The sequence below is a fragment of the Ornithodoros turicata genome, unplaced genomic scaffold (genome assembly GCF_037126465.1).
Source record: "Ornithodoros turicata isolate Travis unplaced genomic scaffold, ASM3712646v1 Chromosome12, whole genome shotgun sequence".
Lineage (NCBI taxonomy): Eukaryota > Metazoa > Arthropoda > Arachnida > Ixodida > Argasidae > Ornithodoros > Ornithodoros turicata.
Window position 1 is genome coordinate 1,697,170 of NW_026999301.1, and position 10,638 is coordinate 1,707,807.

The window sequence follows — 10,638 nt, forward strand, 5'->3', positions numbered from 1 at the left end:
GTAAAGGGAAGGCTGGTTCCTGCGACGTACTCTGCTGTGTCTGCTCGGTGTCCGTGGATGGAGGGAAATTCAAAAGGCTGGGTGCAGTTACCATCGCTGCGGTATCACCAGTTATATCCATTTTGTCATGGATTCGGCGCTTAATGTGGTCAACGTGGCGGCGATGGAGTCTTCCGTCGGTAGACGTGACAGCAAATGAAGATCGGCCCGTCTGCTTTAGTATTGTTGCCGGAAGCCATCGCGGCCCGCTGTGGAACATCCGAATATAAACTGGCTGCCCTACTTTGTATTTCTCAGTCGTTTGGCTTGATTCGTTGGGCATGTTGTCTGAATGCTCCTGAGGATGCATTAAATTCCAAGCTGTTGTCAGGGGGCGACCAAACAGCAGTTCTCCGGGGGTCTTCCCGGTTGTCTTTGACACTGTGCTATGCTGCCGAAACAAAAACGTGCCAGACGACACTGAGTGTTGTTCTCAGTGAGCTTGCGAAGTGCTTTTTTTGTTTCAGCGACCATCCTTTCGGCCTGGCCATTTGTGGCTGGATGGAACGGGGCACTTGTACGTTGCTTGATTCCGTTACGCTTACAGAATTCGGACATCTCTCCAGAAACGAAATTTGGAGCATTGTCCGAGAAGAGAACACGTGGTATGCCAAATGTCGCAAAGACATTACGTAGCTCCTGTATGATGTTTCCAGAGGTAGTGGTTCGTAGCCGTCTCACCTCCAGCCATTTCGAGAATGCATCGACTATGATGAGGTATGACCAACCGTCCATTGGACCCGCGAAGTCGATATGTAGCGTATGCCAAGGAGCATCAGGGCGTTTGAAGTCTTCATCCACGAAGGCTGGACTTGCACGCGCCCAAGTTTGGCACGTGTGACATCTGTCAAATGTTAACTGGATGTCGTGGTCAAGTCCTGGCCACCAAAAATGACTTCGAGCGGTGCTCTTCATTGCTGCTACTCCTGGGTGGTTTGCATGTAGCATTTGTAGTGCCAAGGGCTGAGCTTTCTGAGGTATTATGACCCGGGAACCCCACGTGAGGCAACCTTTACAGACGGCAAGTTCCGACCTTCGACGTCTGTAGGGAAGAAGGTCTTCTGTATTCCAATCTGAGAAATCTCCCCGTTGGACACCTTCCAAGACCCGTGACGTCATCTTCGTCACGTTGAGTAAGCTGTGCCACTTGGTTAGCATCCAGTGGATCGCAGTGGAGTGCTTCTAGCATTAGTACGTCACCCAGTGATGCTTGACCATCGACGGATATGGGCAATGGGAGACGGCTCAATGCGTTTGCGTTTTGATGCCGATTTCCAGGACGATATACCAAGGTATAGTCATATGCGCTTAGTAAAAGGCACCAGCGAATCATTCGAGGTGACAACGTCTGAGGAATCTGTTTGTTAGGGCTCAAGATTCCCAATAACGGTTTGTGGTCCGTGAACACGGTAATGTGTCTGCCTGCCCAATAAAGTGATGGAAGTGTTTCATTCCAAAAACGATGGACAGACCCTCCTTGTCCAGGTGTGCGTAGTTCCTCTCGTGAGTACCCAGTGTGCGCGAAGCAAACATTATTGGAAGCTCATCTCCGTCGACTGTTTGTTGAGAGAGAACGGCCCCAGCTCCGTATGGTGAGGCATCACAGGAAAGGATGATCGGCTGGGATTCATCAAAATGTGCTAAAACAGGTGCCATCACCAGAAGCTGTTTTAGTTCTTCGAACGTGCTTTGTTCTTGATGTCCCCACTTCCAGGAGGTCTCTTTGTCGAGCAGCCGGTACAGAGGCTCCGCCACTGTCGCTCTATCCTTCAGGAAACGGTTGTAGAAGCTTAAGAGGCCCAAAAATGACTGAAGTTCCTTCCTGCTACGTGGTGCAGGAGCGTCGATGATGGCTTGTACCTTTCTCCTGGCCGGAGTGATGCCTGTAGATTGGATGTGATATCCTAGGTATTCCAGTTCAGGAACCGCAAAAAGGCATTTGTCGAAACGTGCTTTCAGTCGAGCTTTACGCAACCATTGGAGTACTGCACGCAGACGTTCATTGTGCTCTTCCTGAGTGGACCCCGTTATTAAAATGTCGTCTAAGTAGGCTCCGACGCCCACTAATCCAGAGAGTAGCGTGTCCATGTATCTTTGAAAGATGATCGGAGCCACGGATACACCAAAAGGTAAGCGGGTGACCCGGAAGAGTCCTTTGGGTGTGTTCAACGTAAGCAGCTCTGACGTGGGTTTGTCCACCCGAAGCTGCTGGCCTGTTGAAGATCTAGCTTCGAAAATATCTTGCCCCCCTGGACGATACTGAGCATGTCGTCTACTGTCGGTAGTGGGTATGAAGCTTTCGCCACAGCCACATTTACAGTACTTCTGTAATCACCACACAATCGAAGTGTGCCGTCCTGTTTGCGCACAGTTACAAGAGGCGTAGTCCAGAGCGAAGATGAAACAGGTTCGATGATTCCTTGATGCTGAAGCTTGCTAAGCTCTTTGTCGACGTCATGTCTCAATGCTAACGGCACGGTGCGACTCTTCAGGAATTTCGGAGCTGTGTTCCGCTGTACGTCAATATTTATAGGATTTCCTTCATGTCCAGTCATGTTGCCCTGGAATACTTCCTTGAACTCGTCCAGCAAGGCTTGACACTCTGTTGCGGCGACTGTATTAATCCCAGTCACTGAAATTCACAGAGGTTCGAACCAGTCCCGTCCAAGAAGGCTTACGCCGCAACCAGCTACGACGTAGAGATCCAGTTCAGCCTCTGTGTGCTGTAGCTTGACGTGCACTCTCGCTTTGCCTCGTACCTGTAGTGGAGTACCAGACCACGTCTTTAGGTCAAAAGTTGCGCTGTGCAAAGTAGGCCTGTCGTTATTCCAGAGGTGGTGAAATGTTTCTTCGCTTATGATGGAGAATGATGCTCCCGAGTCCACCTCGAAAACGCAAGGGCGGTTGTCTAACGTTACCTCTATGGTGTAACGATTCGTTGCTTGTCTCGAGGTGTGTAGTGAGAAAAGGTCTGCCCACGCCTCAGTCTCTGTAGCCTCAATGCAGTTCGTTTGCCGGTGTTGTTGAGACTGGCGAGTGTTATCGTGATCAGTAGTCTTACCAGACTGCTGCCGCTTCTTACTGATGCAAGCCTTTTCAATATGTCCAGTTTTCTTACAGAAATTACAGACTGACTTCCGAAATCGGCAGTTCTGAGCATTGTGATCTCCATTACAACGGTAACAACGGGAAGCTTGTTTGGTCCCTGTCTTTGAATTCCGTTGCTTTGTCGTCGTGTTGAGAATCTTGTTGCCTTCCGTACTACGCATGCTTGACTGTTGCTGGACTGTCGACTCCATAGCTTTTGCGATGTCAAAAGCTTTTTGGAAGGTGATACTCCGCTCTGAGAGTAATCGCTGCTGTACGTGGACGTCACGTTGCCCACAGATGAATCGATCCCGCAACATTATCTCCAGTGGAAGAGTCGTGGTTGCAGGAGTTCCGACAGTAGAAGGAGTCGTTGTGGTTGATGCCTCTGGCTCGGTTGCGCGCAGACTTGTGCCCGTTACTCGAAAAAAGTAATTGATTACCGTTACCGTTACTTCTGTTAAAAAAGTAATTGATTACCATTACCAATTACTCGACTTCAAATGTAATTGAGTAACGAGTAGAAAAGTAACGCGTTACTTCGGTCGTTACTCTGCATTCACGCAAATTATAACCGTCTTCCTGTGCCTCAGAAAAAAAAAAAAAGGTTCAACAGCGGAACAGCTGAAATAACAAGACAAACAAAAACACGTAGGACAAGGAGTTCTGTACACCCGGGAAGACGTTGACCCGATTGTGGAAGAACATTGCGTGGTACTTCCCCATGACTCACTAAACCTCCAAAGCTTCAGGTACCATTACACTGGTGTAGGAACAGATTAGGGAGAGAAACTCTGAAATTCCAGAGCGTTATTACAACGACCTCCGCTTGCTATAGTAGAACGGCCCAACAAAGGCTCATAGCACCAGGAGCTTTACTTGGGGCAGAACATCTGAAAGATAAGCTAATCTCTGCCGGAAAAGTAATCAATTACTGAGTAATCGATTACTCAGAAAAGTAATTGATTACTCGAAAAATTACTTTGACAGTAAAGTAACTGATTACTCGAAAAATTACTCAAAAAGGTAATTGATTAAAAGTAACGCAATTACTAGTAACGCGTTACGCACAAGTCTGGTTGCGCGTGACGTGGATGGCGTTGCAGCCGGTGATGTACCAACAGTCTGCGATGTTCCAGCGTACAAGGTGCCAAAGTTGCAGTCCTTGGCGAGAGCTCTCAAGGCATCCACGTATTCTGAAATGCTTTCCTGGGGTCTTTGATCCCTCTTGTGGTAACGCCATCGGCCTAGCAGTTCGGAAGGTCCCGTCTCGAAATGGAGATTTAATTTGTCCATAATTTCATGATAGGGTACCTGTGATGGCGATAACGGACGTAGGAGATCCCGAACCTTGTTGTAGGTTTCTTCTCCGATGCAAGTGAAAAGCAACGCACGCTTCTTTGCTGCGTCCCGTACGTCATTTGCCTCGAATAGAAACTCGAGACGTTCACGCCATGATGTCCAGTCTGAGCCGGCAGTGAATTCTCCAAGTCTTGCGTGGTTCATGCTGCTCCCTCGTCGCCAGTATTAGAAAGTAGATTTATTGTACTTGCCAAAGAACCCACCAAAATCACACAACGTCAGTCCAACTGCGCAGTTCTTCTTCTTCTTCTCCCCAGGACGATGGCCGCGCAGTTCGTTCCAAAACGTCCGTTCTACACTTCTTCCTCTACCTCTCTCTTGCCCATGACCATAGGGCTGCCTACAACCCCAACACTGACGATACTATGATAAACGCGAGGAAAACCACTGATTAAAACAGATTACACTTGTTAACAGACGGACGACGAGCGTTAAGCGTTTCAAGGAAACTGCTCTCAGTGTGGACAGACCTAGACCAGGCTCGGCTACGCAGCGAAATCGGAAATCTTGGTGGTTGCGGCATTGACAATGGTTTTTCACCCTTTAGGAATAAACATATTAACAGTATTCCAGACTGCGAACTTATAATCTGTCTGCATACAGCATTGATAACATGCAGTCGACGTATAGATGACGCTGAAACAGATAAAAAATAAGAGCGTAGATTCGCAACTGTCGTCTCGAATGGAAGCCTGAAACGCGGCATTATGCTGCAAAACAGAAGGAAAACAAACGATAAGAAACTAACAAAGAAATTATCGTTGGAGATTTCGCTTAGAAGTTACAGTGCCGGAGTAGAGGGTACATTTATAAGTTACAACAAGCTGTTTTTGTTTTTTCCGAGAAGTAACTTCTATTCGTGTTGTAAAGACATGACTTTGGTAGCTTTTAACCTCTAAATGTACGTTACAGTGGTGTAACCTGTAAGACATCTCGAAATCTACGTCTATATAGAAGTTACATGTTTCTAAAAGTTACAATAAAAGGTACGGGTTTAAGAGTGTACATTACATGTTACATTCTTAAACATGCTTTGCTCATAAGAGGGATACGGGTTAGTCAGTGGTGATTTAGATTAGCCTAGCATAACAGGTGATGGTTCCAGGCATTTTTTATGTTGTGTAGAAGAGTGCATGTCTGGGGCCATGATTAGATGGTTCCGGGATGTGTGTAGTAGCTGGGACAGTGAAACTGTTAGTGTGCTACACATCTATTGTAAATATGAAACCACAGTTGTTCTGCTTACATGCACATATGTACAAAGGATGCATATGGATTTTTTGTTTTCTAGTTTCTGCTAATTTCCTTCCATGTGTGTGATTTGATCACCTTTGCCTCTTTGCTTGTCGAAGGCAGCGACACAAAATCTTGAATTACACTGGTGACCTGTGCATTAAAGCTTGTATCATTAATACCTGTGTTTAAATGCATATCTGTAAGACATTTATAAACTAACTTACGTTTCCACTAATTCCGCTGGACTCCCCATCATTCGAAATGACGGGCATGACGGTTACCTGTGTGGCACAAAAGTTATACTGCAAAAAAATTGGTGCATTTGCACAAACTTTGCAAATTTCGTGCAGGCCACAAGCGTCGAGCCCGTCCACGGCGATGGTGAAAATTCCTTACATACCGTAAAATGAACTCTCGCCTATCAAATAAGAGATTTTTAACATGCTCCGTGGCTTACGTGGGCCGTAATACCTGCTTAAACCGACATAGGTTTTCGCCAAGCACTGCATCTTTGAGGGGCTCTGCACCCCATAAATTTCAATTTCGTTAGAAAAGACCAATGTTCTGTTGCTTTCGGAGTCATAAGAAACCACGAAAAAAAAATGGCATAAAATTCTAGGGGGGGTCGAGCGACACCTCTGGATCACTTGGCGTGGAATGGCCCATCTGTAACATATGGTTTAAGAGTCTTGTAAAACACAATTAGTGAAAGAAAAGAAAAAGTTTCACCATGCACAACTCTCCGGGTAAACTACAATCTTCTGCCAGGTCTTGTGGACCCACAATTGGTTCTGCTTGCTATGGAACAATAAGCTGAGTTAGGCATCTCAGTTGACTCAAGCATAGCGCAGTACACATTACAGTTTCGTGGCCCACGCAAAGCTCTGGAGGCTGCACATACGCGGTACCACACCCCTGCTGCCATGCCTGCTGCATTACCTGCATTGTCCCAGAAAAAAGCTGAGGCTACTTGGCACTGCTCACTGCTATACAAAATTTACTTTGAAGGTACAGCAAGGACTGAAAGATGCGGTTATGAAATAATGATCGAAGTATCAACAGGAGAATCGTAATATTCAGCTATCCAAAAAAGATACAGCTACTACTTCATGAATGATGATGGGATGAGGTGTTTCACTGCAATAATTGTGATACCATACCTCAGTGCATGTGGCTTAATAGGGCTGGGCAATGAGAAAGATGAAGCACAACACGACAAAACACATCGCAAAACGAGACTCTACACATGAAGAGCCATTGATAACTATTAGTTTTGTATTATTAGAATTGTATTAGTTTTATGTGGCTGACAGCAAGTGCAAAAAAGAACATACTGTATCCTGGGCATCGTATACCACCTCGGGTTCAGATACGCTTACTTACGCAGTACTTCTAGTGATGGAAAAGTGGGAATTGGGGACATGGATGGCTCAGCCACCTGCATGATGAAAAAATTATTTGATGCATTCCATTATCTACAATATAAATGCTAACCGGACCGTCGGTTTAAGTCATTGCCACAAATATTACACATATAACAGACAGTAAACTCCGATAAGGCATAATTTGAAAGTTTCTGTTGCTAAGCCAGATCGTCATCACGTAGGCTTGCCTCGGTTTCTGCTATCACAAGGTCTTCCTGCAAGTAGAACTATACTGCGGTATAGAAAATAGCATTCTTAGCAGTAAGGGCGGGCTTGACAATCTGTGCACCAATAAATCGCAGGTCGTAGTACCAGACAAAGCTTCACACAATGTTGTTTTCATTGCTGCTTGGCGATACTTTCATAACATGACTATCATGTGTTGTAGTTCGCCAGGGTGGGGGGGGGGGGAGGGGGGCGTCCAACAGTGCCTTGACCAAATACGTTTTGTCCTGTCTCCACATTCCACACTCACTGTTGTTTCTGTGATAGAGAGCCTGATTCTTGGATTTGATGCCGGAGATCTTCAATGCAGGGTGTATACCCCTGAAATGATCCTGCTGCAATGACGATTGATTATTTCACTGTTTTTACAGCTCTACAAGTTCTAAAACAAACGCTATATCTCCATGTCACCTTCGCTTCTCAGCTGTGGTAGTTGCACATATGCATGCGCCTCTGGAATATCCACTACAGCAGGGGTTTCCTGAAGAATGTACAGATGGTTACATCGCTACACATAGCAAGTTGCACTTGATAGCAAACAACTATAATCCACCAATCTACAAGGAATGCGCATCTTTATACTGTGTTTATCACTTTATATATGTGTGTGCATATATATTGCCACGAATCATCATCGCGAAACTTCCAGGGCAGGCACGAAACGGTACATCTCATCCCGGCGCATGCTGAAGAAGAAGCAAGAAGCTTCCAGACGCATCGCCTGCTCTCTGGCTAACGCACGTGCAGTTTCTAGACTTTTCGGCGCGACGCTTAAATGCTTGTGCGCTCCAAGCTGGAGCATTCATTCTTTGGACTGAGTTATGTTCAGAGAGCTATCACTCTTGCTACCAAGTAGTCTAATATACCGTTCGCTGTTTATTCAACGGCTCGCCGGCCCATTCCGCTTCGTGACAATATGTCAGTGCTATGTACCTGTGTGTTCTCTGCCGTGGGCACAGCGTCGAGCTCCAAGTGAGCTTGCTCAGGCAGCTGCCGGATATCCCGCTTGCGAAAGTGTTTGGAACATACACGAGCATCTATAGACGGCTGCCATCTGTCATGCATATTCAAAGCACGAATCCACATTTCCCAGCGCTGGGTGTTGGCAGGAAATCTGCTCAAATGCGTTCAATTTGTTGATATATCAGAGTAGTTCCACATACAGAGTGGCAGCACGTCCACCGCATGCGCAATAAGTAAACATCACACAGACAACGTAATTTTTGCGGGCATCTTCCTCAGCGAAAAAAGTGGACTCCTTCTTGTTTCAGCCGTGATGAGCTCTTGCAGCCTCTGACACTACAGCTTGGCATCGTTCAACGACGACAAATACCGAAGTCGAAGAAACTCACACTCTCGATCTATACTCCCGACACGCAGGCGGACACAGCGGCGAAATTGCAACAGAGATATCCCCTCCAAACAGAAACCGGAAGCTTATCGTGACGTCACACGGGTGGCCCCTAATTTCGGCTTCACTTTTCTGAGCACAGGGCTCCTCCTCTCTTTCCTTCCTCCATGCCCTACAGTCAATGCACCGACTACATTCTCCACTGGCGAAGATATTCTCGATTCCAGCGAAGCCGTAGCCACCTGACGGCGATTTCGAAAAGCTGCGAGTGGAGGTCCGAGCGCGCGTCCGGACAGGGAAGCGGTACATGTTTCTCTTGCATATGGACAGAAAGCCGGAAAGAAAGAATGTATCGAAATCGAAAAGATGAATGTTGCATTACTAGTTTATTATCAGACTATTGGAAATACCGCACGCTTTCTTTGAAAGGTCTTCTAATCAAGAAGAACGGAATGGAGTCCCATGTGTCGAACCATGGCACGAGTTTCCTGATTAGCTCTGTCACCACAAATTTATCTTAATATTAATCTTAGTAGTACAGAACGAGCAACCGGAATTTCTTTGTCACGTTGACATGTATGCATTTTCAGACCTCAGGCAAAGTAAACAATATCACCGTACTAATGTGGCATAGCCTAGCATTCACTATGGACGGTCTCTGGGAGAGACAGCTTCTGTCTGGTGTCCCACACGTATCAACGAATGACTCGCAAAGATAAAACTACCACACCAAGTTGTGTGTAAATACCAGGAGCAATGCAGAAAATGAATACTTCAATTTGCGAAAGCATCTCTTGCAGCACTCAGATGTTCGCCGCAGAGCATATGACATATATGTTAAATATTTACGCATCTATGGTGTTAAGGCAGGGAGGTCAGATATACGCATGAGTGCCAAGGGTTTTCAAAATATGTGTTATTCATGTATATAACGTTGAGATACAGTCACTCAGTTCTGCGAACGTCGGGGTGAAAGCTAACATCACATGAGCACGTTTTGTAACCACCACATCAAACAAATAACTGTTCTCTTGAAATCTTGCAAATACCCATGTAAACGTTAAATTGTGCATTACATTTTTTATGATTAAGTGTGTCTCAAAGGTCCAACAAGAGGTTCGTAGAAATTCGTAGAAAATTCGTAGAAAATTCGTAGTAACACTACACTTCTAAAGGAACTGTTGCTGCCTTGCAACGCTCACATGTAAATACCACGGGGCTATCGTAGGAGAAATTCAAACTTGTATTGCCTTTGCAGAATACTAATCAACATCCCAAAACACGTACTATGTCACTCTTCTCAGCAACTAATCCCCGCTTTGCCTTCTTAGATTCTAAAATGTCTCCTTTGTTCGCTCGACTCCCGACGTATGTAAACAAACTCCGACGACGGAAACTGTTTGCCTATATTTCATAGTTGAGCTGCACGAGATGACCAGCAGACCAGTTGATTCCGTCTCCATGGAACATCTTAATTTGTGGGTATTAAACCTGAAACAGATGAACATAGTTCGGCCGACACCGCATTGCGGCATCCCTTACGCTGGCTTTGCTCGGAGACCGCCTTTCGTCCGCCATCTTGGAAGTTCGGAGCGCCACCTGTAGTTCATTGGAATCGCGAATATGCCTGAGTGTCCCCATTTCGAGAGCAAAGGGGATGACTCAACCCAAGGTGCTTCTGCAAGTTACAGTTACAATGGCAACGGCGGCGTACCCGCAGGCCGACGTCATGCGTGACGTCGCACGGGAGAAGCACAGGTTTCGTCGTCTACTATTACGGCACGTTTCGGCAAATTCCTCGAAAACGACTTGGTTATCCCGAATGAAACTTTGACGGTTGTATGTGTACACTGTACAGTACTCGTGAAGATAGTTTTGGCTAAGTTTCGGAATCACCCCGGCTGTACGAGACCG

The 10,638-nt window shown here is 46.1% G+C and overlaps 1 protein-coding gene across 1 annotated transcript; it reads right to left on the reverse strand.

Moving 5' to 3' along the window:
* Window positions 1–366: 366 nt before the first annotated feature.
* On the reverse strand, window positions 367–1,158 carry LOC135371717 (uncharacterized protein K02A2.6-like). Its single transcript, XM_064605689.1, has one exon. It carries the CDS (start codon window positions 1,156–1,158, stop codon window positions 367–369), a length of 792 nt encoding a protein of 263 aa, XP_064461759.1.
* Window positions 1,159–10,638: the final 9,480 nt, after the last annotated feature.